This window comes from Python bivittatus, unplaced genomic scaffold (genome assembly GCF_059951505.1).
Source record: "Python bivittatus isolate LINGU-HERP-01145 unplaced genomic scaffold, Pbiv_v1 ctg000060_np1212, whole genome shotgun sequence".
NCBI classification, from domain to species: domain Eukaryota; kingdom Metazoa; phylum Chordata; class Lepidosauria; order Squamata; family Pythonidae; genus Python; species Python bivittatus.
This window is the reverse complement of record NW_028277044.1, coordinates 18955429-18981278: the sequence shown is the minus strand read 5'-3', so window position 1 is coordinate 18981278 and position 25850 is coordinate 18955429. Positions and strand designations below refer to the sequence as shown.

General features: G+C 37.1%; 1 protein-coding gene across 2 annotated transcripts; it reads left to right on the top strand.

The window, feature by feature from the left end:
- Nucleotides 1-4799: 4799 nt before the first annotated feature.
- Nucleotides 4800-25448, top strand: IL18RAP (interleukin 18 receptor accessory protein). 2 transcript variants are annotated; one of them, XM_007439385.4, is made up of 11 exons: nucleotides 4800-5725; nucleotides 7383-7529; nucleotides 8845-9115; nucleotides 9969-10146; nucleotides 12332-12506; nucleotides 14589-14657; nucleotides 16181-16295; nucleotides 16777-16934; nucleotides 18323-18463; nucleotides 23835-24005; nucleotides 24500-25448. In XM_007439385.4, the coding sequence occupies exons 2-11, from the start codon at nucleotides 7385-7387 to the stop codon at nucleotides 24865-24867; spliced, it is 1791 nt and encodes a 596-aa protein (XP_007439447.2). In that variant the 5' UTR covers nucleotides 4800-5725; nucleotides 7383-7384; the 3' UTR covers nucleotides 24868-25448. The 2 variants fall into 2 exon arrangements, with proteins under 2 accessions (XP_007439447.2, XP_087992713.1); XM_088136587.1 differs by lacking the exon at nucleotides 18323-18463.
- The last annotated feature ends 402 nt before the right edge of the window (nucleotides 25449-25850 follow it).

Sequence of the window (25850 nt, the reverse complement as noted above, 5' to 3'; positions counted from 1 at the left end):
TAAACAAGCTGACTGTTCTTTTTGCTGCGTTAAAATTTCACTTTCATCCCAAGGTAGAAGTCCAATGGCTGAAACATGTTCAATTGGAGTATGGCTTGATATTAATGTCTATTGACTTTGTTGCAATTGTATTATTTTTTTTTAAAAAAATGATGGTACAGAAAAAAATGTGTTATAATTGTTATTTTCAAAAGTGTTTGCATTATTTTTATATATATAATCTATATATCTATATATATAATTTTATATCTATCTCTCTATATAAAATTTTTATCTCTCTCTCTCTCTCTCTCTCTCTCTCTATATATATATATATATATATAATTTATATATATGTGTGTGTGTGTGTATAGATAGGTATAAAATTAGATAGATAGATATAGATATAAAATTTTATATCTATTGATATAGATAGATAGATAGATAGATAGATAGATAGATAGATAGATAGATAGATAGATAGATAGATATAAAATTATTGCGGATCTGGGTTTTTGTTTTTTTGATGATCGATTAGGGGTGTCCAGGGAGTCCAAAAAAGGCAAACTAGCAGTTCTGGTGGCATAATTGAAGCCCTCCCCTTTTTATAAGTGTGTCAGTGTTGATCATGCTGCTGTGAATTTGATCACATTGAGATAACCACATCTTGCCATTATTTATTTATTTATTTGTTTAAATTTATTGGCTGCCTGACTCCAAATGTATTGCCACTGCCCCCCAGTACAGTGATATAACCAACCAAAACTCTGTGTTTCTAGTCCATACCTTTAAAAGAGTTGCTGTTTGTCTCAAAATAAATAAATTTTTAAAAAATCCTGCAGAGGTTTGGGACATGAAATTAAAAGGGGAAGGAGAGTGATAACCAATCATTCTCCTTTTATTTAAAAGCTCAAAGTGACACAATGTTTTTCCCTTCTACAATCTGGCAAGATAGATTGAGGGACAGACTGACTGTACAAAACTACCCTGTCAGCTCCATGGTCAAGAGTTGAGCTGAATCTTGGTTCTCCTGATTCCAGTCTCAACACCGTTAACCACCCAAATACAATATATGTGAACAAGCATCCGTGGCGCCCATGATAACTTTCCTCCAAAGGCAAGTTGATTTTCATCCAGTCTGCAGCACAGGATGGAAGGGTAAAACCCTTCTGCATGCTTGACTATCACTAGCCTTAAACATGTGCTCCTAGCACAGAATTATTTGCTTTAAAGAAGGAATATATGCGAAGACTTATTGATTGCTCTGTAGTTAGCCCCATGATGCCTCTTAGGGAAGGCAAGAGATCTGAAGGCTCTGAAACTGAAAAGCAAGACATTGGCCAGAAACAGTCAAGGTAATGGAAAAATAGCTGAGTCAATCAGTTGAGGCGGAACTAGCCTTTCTCCGTATGATCTCACATATATAGTATGTTTAGTTTGCTCAAGATGAATGTACAAGTGTTTTTTTCTTCTTCCCTGGCACTAAAAATACAACCTCAATATATTAAATAGCAAACATGCTTGTTTTCCTTACTGATTGTTGCAGAGTTCTAGATAGATAGACAGACAGATGGTAATGGTATGTGGGAAAGACCTTGGGAGATGGGACAAAGAGATGCTGCCTAAGAAATGGTCAGATAAGAGAGGGCATAGCCCACAATTGTATAGTGGGAAGAGCAAAAGGCTCAGAAGAGACCCCCCCCCCCAGTGTCTTTGGCTATAAAAGAGAGGGCAGGAGATTTGTACTTTCAGACTTACAAGATTCTGTTAATGTAGCCTTACAATAAAGTAGAATTAGCTCATCTGGTCATGTTTCCTGTCTGGTCTACCTAGAAAGGCTGACAAAGACAGTTCTAGAAATTTCTAGAAACAACTTCCCACAAGAGGAGCTGTGTAAGAACATTATTTAGACGAGTACAAATGTATGTAGTAATCCAGAATCCAGAAAGGCTTGGCAGTTCTAGAAAATTCTAGACATTTCTATTGCTGTCATTTAAGGCTCTTGCAAGTGCTACCTTATGCTGTTTCACTTGGCTATCCTCATCTCTTTATAAGTTGTCTAAATCCTGTTAAATCAGATATCAATTGTTTCCTGCTTTTTTTCCCCAGTTATTGTGATGATTTGCACACTCACCTGAAGTGAAATATATGTATAGTCCCAGACTGATACCTAAATGGGTTGTCCTTGTTCTCACAAAACAATCTTTGGGTTCCACTGTTACGTGTGCTAAGATTCTGCAGGGCTATACAGTGGTACCTCTACTTACGAACTTAATCTGTTCCGTGACTCTGATCGCAAGTCGAGTTGGTCACAAGTTGAAGTAAATTTTCCCATAAGGTTCAATGTAATTACCGTTAATCCGTTCCGGCGTCCGCGGACCACGCGTCAGAGGTGGAAAAACGGCCACTGACCATGCGACAGGGCGGAAAAACGGCCGCGGACCACGTGGAATGGGTGGAAAAATGGCCGCGGACCACGTGGCACGGGCGGAAAAATGGCCGCAGACCACGTGGAACGGGCGGAAAATGGCCGTGAACCACGTGGAACGGGCGGAAAATGGCCGCGGATCCGGTTCATAAGTTGAGGCGAGTTCGTAAGTAGAGGCAAATTTTTGGGGCCGGAGCTAGTCGTATCTCGAAAAATTCGTAAGTAGGGGCGTTCGTAAGTAGAGGTACCACTGTATACTGTAGATATGCTGGGAAAGGGGGGGGCAAAGTTTACTGACAACAAATTTAAGTATCCAAAAGGATTCAGATTAATCAAATATGGACCTTAGATTTTAGAAATGAGATTTCAAAAGCCCAGAAATACGTTCAGTGGGGTTCTATAGCTGAAATTCTGAAAGTGAAAACAGGCTTGGCAAATTATGAAAAACAAAATATAGTGATGCCCAATCTTTTTTGTGAGTTCTTTGGCTATGGTACAAAATTTACAAAGGCTATGTAACTAACTTACAAAACAGCTTGGACATCTCACAGAGGGGAGTGAATATTCTATCAACTTCCCACTACAGTGTCTCCAGAAAATCAAAAACCTAAAAATAGAAGAAGATAAAATTATGGTTTCCTTCAATGTCACAGCACTCTTTAAGTCCATAGATCCAGAACTAGCAAAAGAATCTATGGCAACAGTACTACATAACACACCTGACCCAGCCAAATACACTAAGATCGAAATACCCAGAATCATGGACCTCATCAACCTCTGCCTGATTACCTACCTTCAATTTGAAGGTCAGATATACCAACAAATCAGGGGAACACCTACAGGATCACCACTCTCAGGACTCATAGCTGAGACAGTAATGCAGCATCTAGAAACCATAACACTCTCACACACACAACCAAAACTATGGATCTAATATGTAGACAACACCTTTGTCATAATAAAAAAGGAACAACTAGAGAAGATATACAAAACAACCAACAACATCTTCAAAGGAATAACATTCACAAGAGAAGAAGAAAACAACACACTCTCCTTCCTGGATATGCTCATCAGCAGAGGAAACGATGGCAAATTAGAAACTCAAGCCTATCAAAAAACAGCCCACACTAACCAAGTGCTCCATTACCAAAGTAACAACCCAACTTCCCACAAGAGGAGCTGTGTAAGAACATTATTCAGATGAGTACAAATGTACATCCGGAACATCAGAAAAAGGAAACAGACTGCCTATACAATATCTTCCAAAAAAATGGATGCTCACACAATTTTATCAAAAAGTGCCTGACCATGCAACCCACTACAGCACAACCAACACAAGCTATGAAAAGGATAACACTGCCATACATCAAAAACATCTCAGAAACAACCAACAGACTATTACAATCAAGGAACTACCAAGGAGAAAAATCACACCAAAACTGGCAGGGCAAGCTACGGTATATAAACAGGGAGCACACCCCACATTCACCCGCACTGATGATGTTACCTAGTTGGGTAATGAAACATCTGCAAGCAAACAACCAAGGACTCCACATTTTGGGATATGTAACATATTCTTGGGATGCACTTAAGGCCAGCTTTGTATGTCCTCAACCATTTCTGTGCATGTGAAAAATGCCCCTAATTCATTTGAAATGAGTAAATTTTGAATGATGATATGGTGTCCCTATTGTGCTACAACCTTGATGTCTTTTAGAGTCTATGGGAGTGGGTAGCGGTAATCAAGTTTAATAATAATAATACAATAATAATAATTAAGTATAATAATAATTATAATTAATTATAATAATTAATAATTATTATTAATAATAATTACAATAATAATAGTACAATAATAGATGGATAATGTACTGACACATACACCAGAAAGTATGGTGTTAGGAGGTTATTGCTGTAGTACAATGTGTGGAGTTAGACTGTTATTTTTTAAAGCATTGTGCACTCCTTGCTTGATATTTTGTCCTTCAACCTCTGCAATTCATTATATTTTCCAGATGTGCACATGAATCTTTCAGCTTCACTATTTGCCTGTGGGGAATGAATCACCACACACCAGTGATAAGAACCCTAATAATAGGGATAACTTGAGAGGCATAGAGCATGATTCTTACAAATAAATTTGGATTTCACTGCTTCTATATGTTTTTATAAGGACCTAGAGCAAACCTGGATTCACCAGGAACAGTTCAATTGCTATAGAAACAAAATTAGACTTACATATCTAATTATTCCATTTGTGACCCCTCTATGCATGAGATCAGATTTTGAGAATTTGTTGATTCCGTGTTTAAAACTCTACTTTGTACCGTTAATATTGTTGTATGCTGAGGATAAAATGAGCAGTAACTGTTATTCTGTTATTCTGCCTGCATATTCAGATTTAAAAACCAAAAATGGTGTAGCTCTGGAAGAAATGATATCTTGGCAAATCATTATTTTCTCACTACTGATACAGTATTCTCAATAGTCCAACAGTGAACCCTAATCAACTTGATACTGCATGATTATGTCATTATGTGTCATCATTTGCCCCACATGGAAGACGACAACAATTCTATCCACTCTTTTCAGAAAATCTGCCCATTTGCCAGGCTGAACTGTGGCTTACTCAGCTTGTAAAAAGTGGCTTCTGGTATCTGTTCTAAAATATTTTTTCCAGATTTCCCCCCCTTTTTTTCCTTCCCTGTCTAGCCTAAACTATCAGGATTATGAACCAGGTTTGAGTTCATTTATTTTTTTCAAAAATAGTGAATGTTTCAATGTGTCAGCTAACCAGCCAAAGCATTAGAGTTATTGAATTAAATAGGGCAGGAAATTTAGGGTTAGGTGATAACTCTTCATTGAAAGGCAGTGTGTTCTGTTTGTGGTTTATTGAAGGCATCTGTTATGTCACCATGAACACAATCCTGAACTAGATTTAGCCAATTAGAGCAGTGACTGTGGTTTCATACCTCAGACCCACATCTAAATATAAATCATCTGGGTGATCTGCCAGGAAAAGTAAGGAGTGCTGTAGAACATAGTGGGCACTGGGTTGGGCAGGAAAGAGGAGACATAAGGCAAGTTATTGTCATGGCTGAATTGTGTTTTATCAACACAAGTCTGGGAAGGGAATGTTTTCCTACTTCCTATTGTAAAATAAGGTTTATCTTTAACTTACAAAATGTTGCCGGAAACATGACTTGCTGAAAGAGGAACAAGTGATGACATTGAGATCAAGGAAGCTGATTAAAAGGAAACTTGCATACGAAATTCCGTTTAGAAGGGAACACAGCAGTTACTGCTTCTGATAGGAAGGTAAGATTTTTCATTCAGAAAATAATCCTTTTTCAAATTACAGTTTCTCAGATACTCTACTTCAAAGAATATTTAAGCATTTTTTTTGAATTTGGCAAATAATACGTACATATTTATTTCCTTTCCTTTGAATGCCTTGTTCTAATTTTAATTTAACTATTGCTTTTATTTGAATGTAACTAGTTGGCTTAAAAAAAAACCCTTCAGACTTGTTTCAACAAGGATGTCTATAAATCTGTACCTCCACTCAGTTAATAAGTTCCCTGTGTTAATTGGTTTAGGCTACTGTATTAGCTTTCATTTCATGAGACACAAGTTGTGTTGTACCAAATCAGATCTATTTCAGGATGATGTAGGATGAAAGCCTTAATGGAAGGCTTTCATCCTTCATCTGGAAAACATCTGGAAAATGACAAACTAAGGAACAACTACCAACAGCTCCCAGGATTTTAGACAAGGTGCCTTTCCCAGCTCTATCCAGGGAAAGTGAAGTTGGCAATTAACTTAGTATTGTTTTCATGTACAACATGTACTTTATCCTTGAGCTCTTCTTGTTCCTCTGTGCTATTTCTCTGTTGATTTATTTCCTTTCTACCCAAGTGCTTTATGTTGAAATTGGGTTGGAGAGATAATGATTGTCCCAAAGTTGACCAATGAACTTCATGCTTCGCTTGAACCTGGGCTTGCCTTATCTCAGTCCAATATTACCCACTTCATACATTGACTACGGCAGTGTTTTTTTTATAAGCTTTGCATTGGAGAATGTTGGGTGTAATAGCAGTAATTTCTTGATAGACAGAGTGTTTACCTATTACTAGTATCAGTCTTACTTTGCAGTACTGTATGCAGTATGTATACAAAACTCTAGTGGCTGGACTGAAATGACCCGCCTCATTTTATCATACTGTTATGACACAATAAATAGAAACTGTCACTTTTAAAAAATGAAAGTTCTATCTATGGAAATATGGCCCTTAAAGAGAGTATCCTCCAAGGAAACAGGGCTGAGGCCCCAAAACTCTGCTATGCTGGGGTGGGCATAGAAAGATCTTCTGTGCCATCTTTTGGGAACCTGGAAGTGTGCCTTCTCTGTAGCAGCACCTGCCCTCTGGAATAAGGTTCCCCCAGATTCGAATGGCCTCCATCCTACTAGGGTTTTGAAGGGCTCTGAAGACCTGGCTCTTCGCCCAGGCCTTTGACAAGGACGATTGACGCCCCTTTTCTTCCCTTCCCTTGTTCCCATCCTGATTTGTTTTCTTTGCTATCTTTGCTTCTTTGTTTTGTGTTTCTTGCATTATTACTTGTTTTTAAATGTTTTTAACAATTTGTAAACCACCCAGAGTTTCTGAGAGTTGGGCAGCATATAAATTTAAATAATAACAATAATAATAATTTCACAGAAATAAAGGAGGAGAATATATAATATAATCCCTTATTTACAGCAGTTTTTTTCAATAAAAATGACTGTGTCAGTTGTAGCTCTGTGCATCTTACAAGGCACCCATTTAAAGAAAGTGTTTTAGAAGAAGTCCCTTCCCATAAAATAAGCATAAAATAAGTGACAAAGGATTTCTGCTTACCTTGATACACTTTCCATGGAGCTTCTGTCTGGAAGAAAGTATTTTCAGGTAACCATCTTTATTTGATTATTTCACAGTTATGAAAAAAGTTTTAAGGATGATGCCTACCATGGGAGCTCACTGCCAAAGACTCAGCACTGCAGAAATGAAATCTTGGAGAAAAATGCTTATTTTCTTCTGGTGCTTTCTGTTCGTGATAAGAGCAGAAGCTGGTGACATTACTGGTAAGCTATGTCAGTACACTTACTGCAAATGCTTGTTGCTTGAAGTCTCCTTCCCAGCTTTCATATAAGGAATTGTGTTTTGAAGGTATTCTCCTACATAAAGTTTGACTATGTATCTTCCACAGAGGCAGATTTTCATGATTTCTAAATAAGGAGGGCTTCATAGGTTAGTGGGCAGGAATATAAATATTTCTTGGTCACTAGAAAAGTCTATTGTGCATTTCAATGGACAATATGAGGCTTTTCAAGAAATACATACATTCTGGTCCATTAGGCACCCTTCATAATTCATAATTCCATCCACTCCTGAATCAGTCTTGAATAACAAACATGGGTTATCTTTTTGCTAAATGTGTTATCATACACTTTGGTCAGCTTCTGATGATAAAAAGATTCCAACTCAAAGATTCCATACAAAGAACACACTTCATATGAAAAAAGATTCTAGGTTCAGTTCCCAACATCTCCTGATCATTCTGGAAGTTCCTGTTGGAAACCCTGGAGAACTGTCATCAGTCATTGCTGATTCTACTGAGGTTGATGGATCAACATGTCTTTAACATATGTTGAGTCTATGTAATCTTTGAACTGCTGCTGAATCAGCTAGAGACCTCCATGATCTTACCCCATCATTTGTGTTCAACAACTCAGCCAATTTATTTCTGACTCAGATGTGGTACATTTGAAACTGCAGTAAAACTAGTTTTTTCTTTGAAATGCTGCTGCTCTGTAAAGTATGTGGGGAGTCCATTTCCTCATTTGCATGAACTTGGGCCTCAACCCTGCTCTTGGTAACAGGTTTTTAGCTCTTCAAATAGATCTACTGGGGAAATGGTGGGTTTTGGGCTTCCCCTGATAGGATTTTTTTCTTTTTCTTTTATATGCAAACCAGACAAATCCACACAGTATGAAATAAGGTATATGTGTGCTTGTGTGTATGTATGTGTGCAAGCGATTTCTTTTCTTTTCCTGTGGAGTGAGGATAAGTGGACTTCTGTTATTTCAGGACTGTGGAAGCTTGGGACATACAGTGTCTCAATGTTTTGAGATCAGAGGTCTTCATGGAATGTCTTCATACTATTTTTGAGGAACTGAGGAATGGAAGTGATGGCACTGTGGAGATGTTCTCAGTCAAAGGCAGCTTCTTATGTTGATAATGGCACACTAAGAGACAGATCTGAGGCCTTCTAATTATTAACTGAGAACCTGATTCCTTCTCAAAAGCAAAGACCTACATATAAACCTGCATGCTTGTGATAACTAAAACAATTGTGTCCTCCTTTTTAAATAGCATGGACTCTTTTATTCTTTTCAGGATGCCCTAGAAGGCATACTGATGTGAGGTACCAGGCCATCAGCAACCAGAAATTTGTTGTATCATGTGACCTTCCATCTGAAGACACCACATCAATTTACAACCATTCTTCTCTTTATGAAAATCAGATGAAGTGGTTCTGGCAATCTAGTGATGGAGGAGCCACTATGATTCTTAATAATAAAACCACCAATCCTACTCCTTGGGGGAACTCACTTTGGTTTAACCCAATAAAAACTGAACATTCTGGAACATACATGTGTATGAAAAGGTTGGTTGCTGTGACCAAGCTTCTTTGCTACTGTTTTTGCCATCCTAATAATAATTTCTTAATTACTTTGAAGGTAATTAGTGGGATGGGAAGGAAGAGGTTTAAGCATGAAAATCTTTATTTCCAAAACAACTGGGAATTAATGGTGCTTAATTGGGGTAGATCATGTCTTTAAATGCCATCCAGAGTCACTTTGTATGAGATGAGTGGCTATATAAATTTGGTAAATAAATAAATAAAATTATATCCTACACTCCTGCCCCCAAGAGTTCTCAAACACCTTCCTTGTGCATTCCATAATTCAATATTCAATTATTTAACCATTTTAATTGTGTCAATAGACCTAAATTCTACAGTAAATAGCAATCTATCCTTTTATTTTATTTTGATATATTCTTGGCTAATTCTTTTGAATTTTTTTTTAAATTTAAACAACATTTTATGTTGTTTTCATGTTATACATAATTCAGAAAAAGAATGGAAACTAATACAAGTAAACCTGGATGCTATATAGTGTTATCATTGCCACATAACTGCATGAATGATATGATCATGTATTATATTATTTTTGAAATCAGAGAAACGGGATAAATTAAGCCAGGATATAAAACTATCCAACGTGGACTGAACAGGAATTTTTACTCAAGCAACTGGGAGGTTCACAATCCCCATATAGTTTTGACCCATATTCAGTCTACAAGCCTCTGTATCATTATAACTATAGCACTTTTTCCAATATTTTAAAAAATCATTTCAATTTCTATAATGTACTCAATTTGGTTTTTTCCCCTCTTCCACAAAATCAGGTTCTCTCTGGATAATTTCTCCTCAACTTTCTTTTTGTGTCACACAGGGATAATATATCACCATGTGTCAATATTTTAATAGCTGTTCAAACAAAAATTATGGCTAATTGTTCAGATAACAGACGAAATGACATTTACCTATTTGTGGAACAAGGAACATCTATAGATTGCCCTGGGAAAAAATGTTACTCTAATTCTGCACAATCATCAGTGAAATGGTACAAGGTAAGGTTTTTTTCTTTTTTTAAAAAAGTAAAAACTCCCTGAGTCCAGTTCAACTGTTGTACATTTCAGACATTTTCAAATAGTTTTGATTTGTTTGAACAACAATTGATAGATGGTTTGTCCCTACTTCTACTGGAATATTTTTTTATCTCCCAATCTAGCCTTTGTCCTAATACTCCCTGGGATCTTGAAAATCTAAGCAAGGTTGGATCTTGTTAGTACTTGGATGTGGATCTAAGTTTAGCCAAAGTCAGGTAGGTGCTGCTACTGTTTGAGGAAATACAACGGGCATGTTGGTTTTAATTGCTGTTGGAAAGGTGGGGTGGGTGCAGAAGGCTTGGGTTTCATGTAGAACAGTATTTCACAATCTGGTACTCTTTGGCTATGTTGGATCATAATTTCTACAATTCCCAGTCAGCATGGCCAAAACCAACATGGGGTTCATAAGAATTGGAATACAAAATATCTGGAGTGCACCAGTCCAGGGAAGGCTGTTGTAGAGCTGCAAATTAAAAGGCTTTTTCACCTAAAGTTCTTTGTCACTCCCTTCATGGCTGATAATCATGATAGTTCTGTAATTCACCTGAGGATCAGAAATCATACTCTTATGAAATCCAGTTGCTATGAAGTACAAAGGGAGCAAGTTATTGCCCTTGTGCCTCTCTGTAGGTTTCTTCGTCCACAGGCAATCCTCAAAAATTCATTTCATACCACTACCAACAGTTGGAGAGTGTGAAAATAAATGTTTGGGCTACTGGTGCTGTTCTTCTCCTTCTCCTTCTCCTATACTTTTTATTAAAGATGTTTTTCCACAAAGTAAAAACAATGCAAATTTCAAGTTAACAGAAATAGAGAAAAGTAATAGAAAAGTGAAAAAGAAATAAAGAAAAAGAGAGAGAAAAGAAGGAAAAAGAAAGAAAGAAAGAAAGAAAGAAAGAAAGAAAGAAAGAAAGAAAGAAAGAAAGAGAAAGAAAGAAAGAAAGAAAGAAAGAAAGAAAGAAAGAAAGAAAGAAAGAAAGAAAGAAAGAATAATAAAAAGTGGCTTCTGATCTTCTTAACAGCAGTTATAAGTACATTTATATTTTGTCCTCTCTCTGTCTAAGGTTACATCAAAGTTTCTTTCTTTCCATAATCTAGCCTTTCAAATCATCAAATCCATAAATCATCAGTTCATTTTTTTCTTTTTTCTACAAAAAGTCCATAAGGGGTATCCAATCACTAATACATGTGATAGTTGATCTTTCCCTAATCAAACAAATTAATTTTGCCATCTCTGCTCATTCCATCATCTTCACCAACCATTCCTCCATTGTGGCTATTTCAGAATCTTTCCATTTTTGTACATATAGTTGTCTTGCTGCAGTGATCACATATAAAAATAACCTTCCATGGCTTTTTTCTAGTTGTCCATTAATCCCAACAAAATAAGTTCTGGTTTCAGTTGAATCTTAGTCTTTAAAATTCTTTGTATCAGTATTTGTATGTGAACTGAAAATGAGTTTATACATTTTGGCAATTACATGTTCATCATTTGTACATGATTCAACTTCAACTTCTGTCTTCTGTTGCTCAATTCCAAATGTCCTGTTATCTACCTTGAATCTTTCTCTTAGCTATACATATGAAAACCACTGAAAACTAAATCCTTCTGCAGCCAATTGCTCTCTTGATTTCATCTTACATTCTCCATGCTCTTGTTCTAACAACTCTCAATAGGTTAACCATTTCTCTTTACCTGCTGTTTCTCTCCTATAAAATGCTTCTTGTGCTGAGACCCATAAAGGCATTTTTGGGCACAGTCTGTGTTTATATCTATTCCATATTCTCAATATGGCACTTCTGCCATAGTGATTTTTAAAATCTACATTAACCTTAACTTTATCGTATCATAGAAAATTCTTGCTTCTTCTTGAATGTATATCCAAGTCCTAATAAGAGCCAACCTTGCTTAAATTTCCAAGATACCAGGGAATACCAGGGCAAAAGGTATTATTCCAAGCCAGTTTTTCTCACCTCGATATCTTCAACTATACTGGAACTGCTATAAATCAAATTGAGGAAATCTGACCTAGAGTGAAGGGGACAGGAAGGTGGAGGGTGATCTGGTTGTTAACTTGAGAATTTGTGAAATTGTTTATTTCTACCTATCATAATATGTGAGTTGTTCCTTTTTTCCTTCTGTTAGAATGGAATACAAGTAAAACGTCAAAAGAAAAGACCGGGCCTACAATTCCACCATGACAAACTAGTGTTGCATTCTGTGTATGATAAAGATAATGGTACTTATACATGTGATTACATGTTGACTGACCACAATATGCAATGGAAAATGAGAACAATAGTAAATGTGCACGTTATCTGTAAGTCACTATATATAATTCAGTATAATAAATACTTTTATATAATGCTTTACATTCTGGTAGTGAAACATATGTACATTACATTCTACTATACTATACTTATTTAGAGTTTCTTAATTTTTTTATAATTCTATTTTGAATATAATGAATATTCGATTACTGTTTGCATCATTGGCTTTTCTATGTCACTCCTGACACGTCTGAGCAGTTGTGACCCTCCTTTAAAACAATTGACTCAGAAGAAACAAATCTGCTTTTCACAAACTTTCGAAAAGTTAGAACGAGATCTATGTTGCAAACAAATCAATCAATCAATCACTGACCAGCACCTGTGGATATGTTAATGGATTGCTTTCAGAAATGGTCAAAAGGATCCTGGAGTTTCTATTCTGCAGTTTCCATTGACCAATATATTTACTTATACACTGGCATTTGAAAATACATGTAACGAGTAAATAATTGGTTCTGCCAAAGCAAACAAAGTGAAGCTGCTCCTTTTGATACTTGTCTGGAAGACATGCAGCAATCACACTTCTTTTTCAAAAGGGGTTGAGTTCTCTTTTGTAAAACTTTACAAGAATGCATTTGGATAATTCTTCTTTAAGATCGATGGAGCTTATCTGCTATGAGCACATTATGGCAGGTCAATGATGCCATGCTAAGGTAATATCAGTTAAAAACCTGTATAGCACAGGGGAAAGTTCTGCTGAAGGAAGAGCACCAGTTGAAACCCTGATCTGCCATTCTAATAGATAAAGTGTGGTTGTATGTGGATGGTTAAGTGTGGACATACATCTCACCAAACAAGCAAATAAAGACATTGTTCTAAAATGGTATGGCATTCTAAAAGATGAGGTAGCTTTATTCAGTGTACGCTTTCATTAATTTTTTTAATGAATTCCAAAAAATACATCTGTAGGAATACTAGGAAATACTGTGAAAAATCATTACTTTTATTTTATATAAGCAAAGAGTGTAGGAGAGGGCAAGTTAATTTTCTTTGGCTCTCTGCTTGATTTTGAAAGCCTTCTGTTTTCAATTAGACCCATGGAAATAATAACTCTCTTCTGCTAGTTGGTTGAGAAGTATGTCAAAAGTAGGGCTACTATATTGGGGCTGCAAAAATCCATATCAATACTAGATAGCATCAGGGGATTCGTTTTTTCTCTACTCTTTTCTGCCGTCTAGTAGTCATCCATATTTTTCCAGACCAGATCTGCTATTTTTAGCTCTATCAGAGATAGAGGGACAGCAGAAGAGAAATAGGTTTATCAAAGAAAGAATGAGGGCACCAGTCACTTTTTGCTGTAATTCTACCATCATGGCATTCCTAATAGATTATTTTTTAAAATTATCTTGAAATATATAAAAAAAATTCCCCTCTCACCCCTATGGGTGGTGTGTGTCTTCCTCAATCTCGGCTCCCTTATCAGAGGCCTGGGAGTTTGAAGGTTCTGCGCAGTATCTTAGCTGTTCCCAGCACTGCGCTCTTCTGGACAGAGAGCTCTGATGTTGCTCCTGGGATCTGTCGGAGCCACTCTCCCAGCTTAGGGGTCACAGTCCCGAGTGCTTCTACCACCACTGGGATACACACACACACACACACACACACACACACACACACACACTGTCCGTCTCTGGTGTAATGAGAAGAATGGATTCATCAGGAATATAACCTATGAAGTACAAATATAGTCAAATAACTCCTTTCCACTCTCAGATGAATAACAGTAGAGGCGATAGCTGGAGAAAGAATTGCATTTAATTAGTAACCTTCATCTGTGATGTTGGTACCTGATCTGGAATAAAAGTGTAGCCCCTGGAACCAAAAGTTTATATGGATTGCCCATTGCAGAACTCACTGTTGTTGAAAGTACTTAGTCCTTGACTTGCAATGTTTCAGCTAACAAAACGCTGGGTAGTGTCATTCCACCAAATGAGAGGTATCTTGTCTGTGTTTTCTCATGGATCCCTCTTGTAAATGGTCATATTTAACCTGGCCATGCATTCAACATGGTAAATCTAATTAAAGTTTTTGTTAGGAATTTCGTAACTTCTGACACACCATTTTTCATATTTTAGCAGAAGATACTATCCATCCTCCAAAGGTTTTGAATCCCAATGACAGGACAACCCTTGAAGTAGAAATTGGTAAGATAATTATCTTTTTGAATTTATTTTGCAACCTAGAAGATAATAGGTGTCTTACACTGACTGCATTCACTCTAAACTAGAGCTTAATTTTAGCTGAAATGGACTAGTTGTGGGTACTTTTGGACTACCTGTTATTTTATGATACCAATCACAGATTCTCTATTGCTTTCCTTGTTTATGCAAAGTAGCAGTATTCTATTCTGGAAAGTTGGAGAAAAGTAAATTTTATTCTAACTACTAGCTGGTTTCCACACGTACATTCATCAGTTAATGACTGCAGCATAAAGATATGAATTTCACAGAACAACTGCATTATATGGATTCAGGAGTATATTATTAGTATTTCAAGAGGCATGATGTTTTAAAGCCCTAAATGGGTTTGAGCCCTAGCTATTATGATCAGTCTGATTTTAGATTTTGTAATGCTAAATGTAAAAAAGGGGAGTATTATAACTGGTTAAAATGTAGGTAAGTGCCTTTTCTGTGGCTATTTTAGTTTATAGGTTCCTCATTAAGAAGACCCATTTGGCATCTTTCCTCCCACTGTCCATGCACAACTTCTTTTTTAAAAACATTTGACAGATGTTTGACTTTGTTAAGCCTTTCGAGGTCATCCAGACAAGAAGCACACTCAACAGTGCTAATGCTATCTTTATTGTAAGGTTACATTAACAGAATCTTGCAAGTCTGAAGTCTCCCCCTTACCTTTACAGTCCAAGAAACTAGGGAGGGTCCCTTCTGAGATGTTTGCCACTCCCCCATTCCTTATGCAGGCTCAGCTGCCTCTTATCTGACCATTGGCTACTCTGCCACTCTACCTCCTGTCTCCCAAGGTCATTCCCACATACCATTACAAGAATGTCTAGTTTTATTATTCTATAGCAATTTTGCTCTGATGAATATGTATCCATAGCATTACATTGGAAGCCACAGATTTATCATCTTAAATACAACACTTTTTAAATGTAGCAGAATAGGAGAAAGACAGTTTGGTGTAGTGGGTAATGCACCAGGCTAGAAACCAGAAGACTGTGAGTTCTAGTCCCACCCTAGGCATGAAGCCAGCTGGGTGATTTTGGGCCAGTCACTCTCTTTCAGCCCTAGGTAGCAGGCAAGGGCAAACCACTTCTGAAAACATTCCCAAGAAAACTGCAGGGACTTGTCCAGGCAGTCTCCAGGAGTCAAGAGTGACTCAAAGGCACAACAACAACAAAAAGTGCCCAATATAATTATTATATAAGCTTCATGGATCATCTCCTTTCCATCAAATGCATAGAAGACATATAGGAAGTGGTGTGTGTTGAAACCAAATGAAATAGTAAGTACTTCATTTTGTGTAAAAAAAAATAACACAGCTGCATCTCTAGCAACCCCTCATATATGTTACTTAATATTAATAGACTGTGAATTTTCAAGTCCTATATTTGCAAACTATTCTAAAACATTTTCAGATCCTTGGAAAATATGCATACTGATTTTAAGTGTTTTTTTCCCCACCCTCATCTTTTTTTTTTTTTAAGGTCAACCAGTTGATCTTGAATGCAAAGCACAATTTGGTTTTGAAATGAATGTTTCCTCTTCGCTACAGTGGTACCGAGAAACCAATAAAAGCAAGCAACTGATACAGCAAAAAAGGTAGGGACAAAAATAGCCTAATGTGGCTTGTTTGGTTTTAGGACCATGACCTTCCTAAAGCTAAACATTTAGTTTAGCAACCTTATTTGGGTTTAATTTTTCATTGGCTTTATCCATATGAATCAGCCATAAGAATTGGTGGGATTAAAATACAGTGCTCAATACATGGCATCTTAAGATTCTTGCTGGAAAGGTGAGTTATAGAAGAAACACATTAATACTTGTGTGACAGATTCATGAGGTGGTTTCTGGAAGATTACGTTGACCAAACAACAGTAGCGTTGCTATTTGTTAAAAAAGAGAGTTTCAGTGTGACTGGTGGATGTGTCCTCTACAATATTTTATTCTTTCTGTGTCTGCCATTGTAAAAGTCCTCTATATACATTTAAAATATTTGTTCATGGGTATCATGAAAAGCTGCAAATGTCCGGACATGAATGGGAGCATGATTGATGGTTGATGGGAGCATTATTCTGCTTAGGGTTCATCCACAGGGACTGGAAGGACAAACCTTTACTCTTACCTTCACACTGATAAAAGTAACGGAAGACGATTTGAACAGCCACTTCATCTGCTTGGCTCAAAACTCTATTGGGAATGCTACTGGAGTGATCAAACTTAAGAGGCAAACAGAAAAAGGTAAAACTGTCAAACCACTAAGATAATATCACTGCTCCACTTGTCCTAATTAAAAAATTCCTTTGGTTTTCTGACTGATTATGTTAATTATGGGGTAAACATCTATGTGAATATCATGAGTCTTAACCTCAAAACCCTGTTATAAAAACAGTTCTGGTTTCTCTGCCATACTTTGACAGTCATTTCTTGTCCTTTTACAAACACGACATCTTCTAATCAATCCATCTGGTCAAACACAGAGTCTCTAAAAGAGGCTGCCAGGTTTCTTGTGAGGATAAAATGTGAGTGACATGAATACAACAGTTGTCTCCTGTTTTTCCCTGAAATGCAGTATGAAAAAGTACAGGTAGTCCTTGTTTAGCAACGGCTTTGTTTAGCAACCGTTTGCAGTTACAACAGTGATGAAAAAGTAATTTTGCAGCCAGTCCTCACATTTATGACCTTCACAGGTCTGTAAAGCAAAGGAAAACTGAAGTAAAATCATAAGCACAGTCATGGTTTCACTTAGCAACTGCTTCACTTAACAACCGAGTTGCCAGTCCCAATTGTGGTTGCTAAACGAGGACTACCTGTATGTGGCTTCTCAGATGAAGATTCCACAGTTAAATATATTCATCTTGGGCAAAATTAAGTAATCTTCCTTGTAGGCAGCTAAGACTTCTCCAGCATCTTATGAACAACTGTCACCACAGCATTAACTAAGGGTAGATTTATTTTACCCCTAGTTTGATCTTCAGCAGAGCAGAAATCTGAGAAACCACTAACTGGAGCTCTACTGCATCAACAACTTGACATACTTTAATGGATTCTGGAGAAACACAGCTGCTTCTGGTTATTTTCTCTGCCTTCCCAAAAGCCCTGATAGAAAGCAGGCCACTGTACTTCTAGTGCCTTTGCCAGCCTTAGGACTGCTGAAATTCCAGGCTGGAGTAAACTGGCAGATTCCAGTACTGGAGAAATGGGAAATTCCACTCCACAGAAGAGGTTCTAAGTGGACTCTAGATCTTCTAAAGGTTTGCCTAAAATGGACGTGTTAAAGGTTTGAGGTCTAGGCCTTCATGGAGCCCTCTACCAAGTTTTGTATTTTGGATTGTCACATAAATGAAAGCATATGTTTTAAGTACAGTTTGCAGACACATCTGAATAGAACTAACTTCATATACATGTGCTATAAACATGTGCATCTTCATTGAAGCAACATTTATTGCTCTTTGAAATGCATCTGTGTCTTCAGGGACAAGTTCATGTCACCAACCACCACATCTTTGCCCAAATGTTATATTTCATCCTTAACTTCATTTAACATTAAATTTTATATTTCATCTTTAACTTCATCATTAGTCATGAATTTTACATTATGTTTTATCTATTTCCCTTTCCCACTTTAGCAATGCATTTCTTGCTTACTTTGTGTTGTACCATTATAACACTACTTGGAGTGGTTTCAGGAGGCCTGCTGGTTTATAGGCACTGGATTGAACTGGTATTGTTCTATCGGAATTACCTAGCCAAAGATGAAACTCTGAGTGGTAAGAGCTTTTGATTTACATTAGCATCCCCCATTGGGCACTTTTTAGATATAATCCCCCAATGTATTGGCCAATTTACTAACAGAAGACTGGTTAATAGCACTGGTTCTTATTAGTTGTTCTCTGTTTCTCTCTCTCTCTTCACCCTACTTATATCTGGCCCTACCCCACTTACCCATTGTCTCTAAGTACCTTAAGGTGGCATACAGGGATCCTAGCAACCCATTCCAAAAGTACAAAATATTCATTTTCATAAGAATCCCTGGTAATAGAATTGAGCATGTTTTGTAACATTTCTACTGATCTGATGAGTACCCAGCGAATGGAGTGCTGGATTGAGACCTAAGAAACCATGTTTCAAATCCCCCCACAGTAAAGAGGTATACTGCAAAAATATTCAACACATCCTGTAGAATTTGAATGCTAGTATTTAGTCACACATTTGGAAAGAAATTATGATTAATAAGCCCTTAGCTTAACTCATCAGTCAGATATGGCAAAGGAAAACCAGGGAAAGTCAGTCCTAGGAAGGACGTAATTTTCAGTATGAATCAGACTAGACCAGAAAAAACAAAACACTGCACAAACCCACATTTCTTAAGTTATGACAAAATCCTTTTAAATACACAGGAAACACATCTTTATCAAGGTCATCAGAAAAATCTGATGAACTCTTTTTTCCACTTCTTTTATTAAATTCACTTGATAGAGATTTCAGCTTTAAAACATTCCAAACGTTACCATATGACCTGAATGAACAAAATGAAAACTACAAATAAAATATTGATAGGTAGATGAATTTTAATGGAAACATAGAGACCCCAGCGGAATACTTGAACAGATTTCATTAAAATCTTCTTGCCCCTTCTACGGGAGAAGGAGAAGGAGAAGGAGAAGGAAAGGATTTGCTAGGGATGCAACCCAGATGAAGGTACAAGTGGCTGTTACAGAATCTCAGCTGTTAATAGCTGAGCTGTTTTTAATATTAGTCTGCCTAGAGGCATTACACGCAGGAAATGAATTTAGGTCAGAAGTTTTCATTTTCTAAAAAAACTGAAGTTAGTAAAACTTTCACCCTCTATCCTTTCTTTTAAAAGTTTCTATCTCGTTTTTATGACTACAGCTAAAGCTTCCGATATAGCTGTTTTTGTAAGAAAAATATATGGTCAGTTTTAAAACTGGATTATATAATAACCTTATTTACACCTGAAAGGAGCTGGTAGCAAAAACATTGATTTTCTTCTGTTCTTATTGTCAAGCAGTTCTGAAGTTTTTTTGAAACAGTAACAAACTCAGAAAAGCCACATGTGAATGTAGAACAAACACTATTATCAGTGACCTGTTGGATTAAAAATGTACAGATTTAAAAAGTGAGAAGATAAAAATGATAACAATTACACACACACACACAAAACACACAGGATGGCAGTTTTTTGCTTATAACCCACCAATTTGAAAAGTTCATGCCTCAAATTTCACAGATGTGCAGGAATTTGAATCAAATATATCTAAATAGTGTAGGTCAGCATACAATATTAGTATTAGGCACTGATGTAAGTTTACATCACCTTTCCCTTTCTAAGATTTCTCCAACTGAGTACTCTCTAGATGTGTTGGACTTCAGTTGGCTGTGAATTCTGGAGTTGAAGTCTAACTTATTTGGAGAATTCCAGGCTGATTAAGGCTGATTGAACTACTTGTTGGAACTTAGAAAAGTCACCAACAGTCCAAATTGTGTGCTAAAGAAATAGGATTAAGAGGAATGTGAATCTTCTACTGTAAGATGTGCTATACATGGCGTTGTCCTTGAAGATCTTCTGGAAATTACAGCTGGCTCAAAATGCAGCAGTGCAAGTGGTACTGGGCACTTCTCGTTATGCCCATGTATACATGAACTATGTTGGCTGCCAGCTGGCTTCTGGGTGCAATTCAAGGTGCTGATTGCTCCCTATAAAGCCCTTCATGGCATAGGTCTTGGTTATCTGAGGAACTGCCTATCTCCAATTGTTTCTGCCTGCGTGGTACATTCAGGCAGAGTGGATGCACTCCACTGCAGATCCTTTTGTTAAATACTGTCATCTTGGGGGATCAAGGAAGTGTGTCTTCTCTGTTGTTGCTTCTGCCCTCTGGAGCAACATCCCTCCAGAGATACGTGTGGTGCCCACTGTCCTGTGGTCCTGGAAGGCCCTTAAGATTTGGCCCGGTTCCCAGGCCTTGGGTTAATGTGTCTCTGGAACCCCTGTCATGTTTTATTGGTATGGTTATTTTTAGTCTGGGTTGCCATGTTTGTTTCATGCTTTTAACTGTTTTAATTGTATATTTGGATATTGTAAGCTGCCCAGAGTATTTTGGAGTGGGCGGCCATAATAAATTTAATAAATAATAACCATTGTCCTGTAACGTCTTACTTACAGTATTATAAAATGGTATGATTTTTGCATGCGACAAATGGCTGTCCATAAATTTTCTGTCTATAATTTCCAAGCAGTGGTCCTCTATGCCCATTTTCATGTTCCACAGGCTGCACTTTAACCTAGATATGGGAATCACTTCATTTTCTATAGAAAATGGCTCCAATATCAGAATTTGTGACCATTATTAGTTTAAGAATATTTGTGCAGTAGTTAACCCACTGTTTGGATGGATTACAGATCTTGTTTTACAACGGCCTCTGCTGGTAAAATGAAAAATGATTCAATCTCCAGTTCAGGGAGAGATAGGTCAGCCTATTTTAAGTCAAGAAATCATGTGGCATAGTAGAGCGCTTGACTGAAATTGCAAAAACCTTGGTTTAATTTCCTCCTTGGCCATTAATGCACTATGTGGCTGTGGGCAAATGATTACCTTTGTAAGTTGTTTGGCGATACAATGTATGAGAGAGAAAACATATATATTTCCTTGATAGTCATGACATTTTCATTTGGAACTCATGTTATGCTATTTTCATGAGGAAGATCTTGTAGAGAAGGAACTAGAATAAGAGAACAAATTTTGTGGGAGAGATAGGTGATTTTAAACATTTCAGGAGAAATATGGTTTATTTGTAATGGGGAGAGTTGATCCTCTTTCTTTAAAACACTTTTAAAATCTGTGTTTCATGTGGCTTCAAACAATGAAGAACAAGTGCATTTATTTTAGCCACCATGTTCCCCAATGGTGTTATAAAGGAATGCCACTCCTACTTTTGCCTTATAGATACAACCGTACCTTTCTCCATCTTTTAAAATTAAACTTGAGACAGGAAGTACAAGTATTCATGAAAATTTAGCTGTATCTCAAATAATATAACAAGATCTAAATTAACAAAATAAAAACTACTATGAGCCACATATATAATATGTAAATGGTAAAAAATAAAAAAAAAGGAAAAAGGAAAAAGGCAATATCTCAAAAAAATTGATTGAATTGCTTAAAAGTCTTTCTTGTCTCTGTCAAAGAACAGCAAATTCCAGCTTTGGCAAATAAGACAATTCAACAACGCACTGCTGTAAAATTACATCATATATTTCTATTTTCAATGTTGCATAATAATTAAAATTTCCTATGTTCAATTTAGCCATTAGTTTTTGTGTGTAGGGCAATTGAAAATGAGAAGGCATTCTTTATCCTCCAATTCAATGGCTTAGAAATGTTAAGGACACCAAAGGGAAGGAATTTGCACACTTCCTATATATTACAGGTAGTCCTCGCTTAACAATGGCAGTTGGAACCAGCAACTCGGCCACTAAGCAATGTGGTTGTAAAGTGCGACCTCATGTGACTGCAACTTGTGACTTCCTGCTGGCTTCCCCATTGACTTTGTTTGTTGGAAGCTGGCAGTGAACTTGCAAATGGAAATCATATGACTGCGGGACACTGTGACATGATAATTGCGACCCAGTTGCCAAACACCCAAATCTCAATCACATGACTGTAAGGATGCTGTGATGGCTGCAACTATGAGGAACTTGTAAGTCCCCTCATTCAGCACCATTGTAACTTCGAATGGTCACTGAATGAGTGGTCACTGAACGAGGACTACCTTACCTTGAGCAAGAACACTTCCCACTGCTTTTTGTCCTCTTGTCTCATATCAAACAGACAACATGGAAAGTCTGTGGCCGTCTGGATAAAGTTGGACTTCCAACTCTCATCAGCCCTGACTACGAATACTGGGAATGAAGAAAGTTGGACATTTATTTATTTATTTATTTATCTATCATTTTCATTTGTATGGCTACCTGCTCAGTGGAACAGCTAATGGAGGATTAAAAACCCAACCACAGAATCTAATTAAACACATTAAGCCACAGCAAGTTGAAGTAAAACTGTGGGGATTTCCCCGATACTGATCTAAAGAGTGGAAAGCCTTCTTGATAGTTTATGATTGAGGCTATATTTACACTTTTTGATGGTGGTTTAGATCAATTCCCTCATCTGTTTAAAAAGTTGTGAATTATCAGAAGATAACAGAGTCCTTTCTGAACATGTGGGCTAAATGTGATGAGCATGCATGAGTACCGTATGCTCAGTGGTAGGTGACGCTATTCTTCCAGGGAGTTCACGGCACTATATTTTTATTACTATTTCATTTGCATAACGAGAATTAAGTAAAATAGTTTAGAGACTGGTTGAAGATAACGAGACTCTGTGTAAAAAGGTATAGAAATCCAGGCCATTTTAGTGTTCTAATCTCATCAACCCACTGAATACAGTTCATACATAGATGTGGGATGATTTGACTAACACATTTAATACGGTTTTAGTATGAAAAGACATCCTAGTTGCAGTGGCTGATTTTATTTGTTATATACTTGCACATACAGAAGGAGACTCATATAATGCACACACACACATTCATGCATGCACAGGCGCACTGTTTCCTGTATCTATTTAGGACAGCTGCTTTTCCTGATTTCCTTTCTTGCATTGTCTCAGTATGGGTGGTGGTGGTTGTTGTTCAGTTGTTAAGTCGTGTCCAACTCTTCGTGACCCCAGGAACCATATCGCGCCAGGCCTTCCTGTCCTTCACTGCCTCCCTGAGTTTGCTCAGTTTCATGCTCATTGCTTCAGTGATGCTATCTAACCATCTCATCCTCTGCCGTTCTCTTCTCCTTTTGCCTTCCATCTTTCCCAGCCTCAGGGTCTTTTCCAAAGACTCCTCTCTTCGCATTAGGTGACCAAAGTATCTGAGCTTGAGCTTCATTATCAATCCTTCCAATGAGCAGTCAAGGTTGATTTCTTTTAAGATTGACAAACAAAACTTTCACCTCCATCTCACTGATTCAGAAAAGATTTTCCCTTCCTTCTCCTTTTCTTCATCCTTTTTAAGTTTTAATACCCACTTGCCACTTTTCATTGCCATTATTTTAATTAATTTATTTATTTTTAGATTGGAAGGAATTTGATGCCTTTGTTTCCTATGCAAAACCAGAGCTCGCTGAAGCCAACCAAGAATCGTGTAACGAGGAGCAGTTAGCTCTGGAGTTTCTTCCACTCATTTTAGAACATGAGTATGGATATAAGCTATGTCTCACGGAAAGAGACATCCTTCCAGGGGGAGGTAATATTTTCTTTGATTGCATACAATAGCTAAAATAAAATAGCAGCACCAATACTTTCCATTGGTAAAAAATTGACAATCTAATATCAGGGTTATGTTAAGCATAGCATCATTTGCAAGCAAAACCGAACCCAAGCCCAAATCACATAGTTGTTGAGATTTTACCTGTTTGAGTAAAACAAAGCAGTTCTATAAAAGTCATTGGTGCTGATAGTACTGGTCAGGAGGAAATACAAAAGGCACACACTCAGTCCTGACCTAGAGAGAGTGTGCTATTTTGTACAATAGATGAGCTGCTAAAAAAGAACATTTTGGTTTTTTTACTTCTCAGATTTAATTGCATTGCTTTCAGAGGGTTTTTTTTTTTTTGCTTGAATCTTATCTTAATACTTGAAATTCTATGAATCCCTGCTTTATAAATCCAGTTCAAGGCATGGTTTCAAAGACATGAAAAAGAAATAAAGTATGTTACTAATAATGCTCTCTTTTGCCAGCATACACCGATGACATTGTAAATGCTATGAAAAAGAGCAGGCGGGCAATCCTCATCTTGAGTCCGAACTATGTTAAGAATAGCCAGGCTCTCTTTGAACTTGAAGCAGCAATCAACACTGCCCTGGAAGATAAAACAATGAAACCCATCCTAATACAGGTTGAGACTTTTCAGGAGCCGCATTCATTACCTCCTAAGGTGAAGAAAGCCCTCAGGATTTTGCCCAGGATCACCTGGAGAACATCTACTTCTCCTACAGCTAATAAACAGTTCTGGAAGAAATTACGGTATCACTTGCCAGTGAAACATAGCAAGAGTGCTGGGAACAAGTGGCCTTCCTTTCCCACCATCTCTTGTGGGTGTTGGTAACAGAAAATGAGGGAGAAAGAATAAAAATGGATGATGAAGAAGAGAACGATATGGTAGGGCCATAGCTCAGTCATACAGAACCCACTCCAGCTATAAATGATTCTTAGATGGTGGAATTGGGGATCTGAGAAAGATTCATTTGCATTTTATTTCAGACTTTTCTACTATGACAGTTTTAAACTGAAATTCTGAAATTTGTACTTCTATGAAGGTTACGATCCATTTCACCAATTTAAAAAAAAAAGCCCATTTAGGAATAATCTCATCCAAAGTGCATACTGGAGGAAATAACGTATAATGTGTTTTATTAGAAAAATATGCACATTAGAGACAATTGTGAAGTAAACTGAGTTTGTTAAGATACTAATATGGAAATAGGATGAACCACAGTTATGCATAGAAAAATGAGAAGTATGGAGAAACCAAATTCACCCATCTCTAGTGAGCTCTGTAAGTGCTGGGAATGATCATTCTGGGAATCAGTGATCATTCCCAGTTTGCATTTTAACAACTTGGTATTTTCTTTCTCACAAACAGTAATATAGTATTATTATTTAATGCCATATTTTTGTAATAATAAATGGAATTGTACTGTTACGAATTAGTGTCATAGCTATTTTATTGATATGCTATCCAGTTGGATGTGATGGTGATTCTTGACTTGGATTTAACCCTTCATAGGTGCCCCTGGCTGTAAACTAATTGAAAGTAACACACACATACACACACACACACATACAGAGGGGTGAGAGAGAGAAAACACATTTGTTTAGAGAAACATAAAATGACCAGCTATGGGACAGTCTTGTTACTACAATGTAACACCTATGCTGTGGGAGGCGCGTTGGCTATGGTTTGTTACCAAACGCAGTTCAAGATGCTGGTAATTATCTATAAAGTCCTATAGGGCTAAGGGCCTAGGAGTCTCTGAGCCTCCCTCTCCCAGGTAGATTCTGTCCACTCAGTTTAAGTGAGGAGGGAGT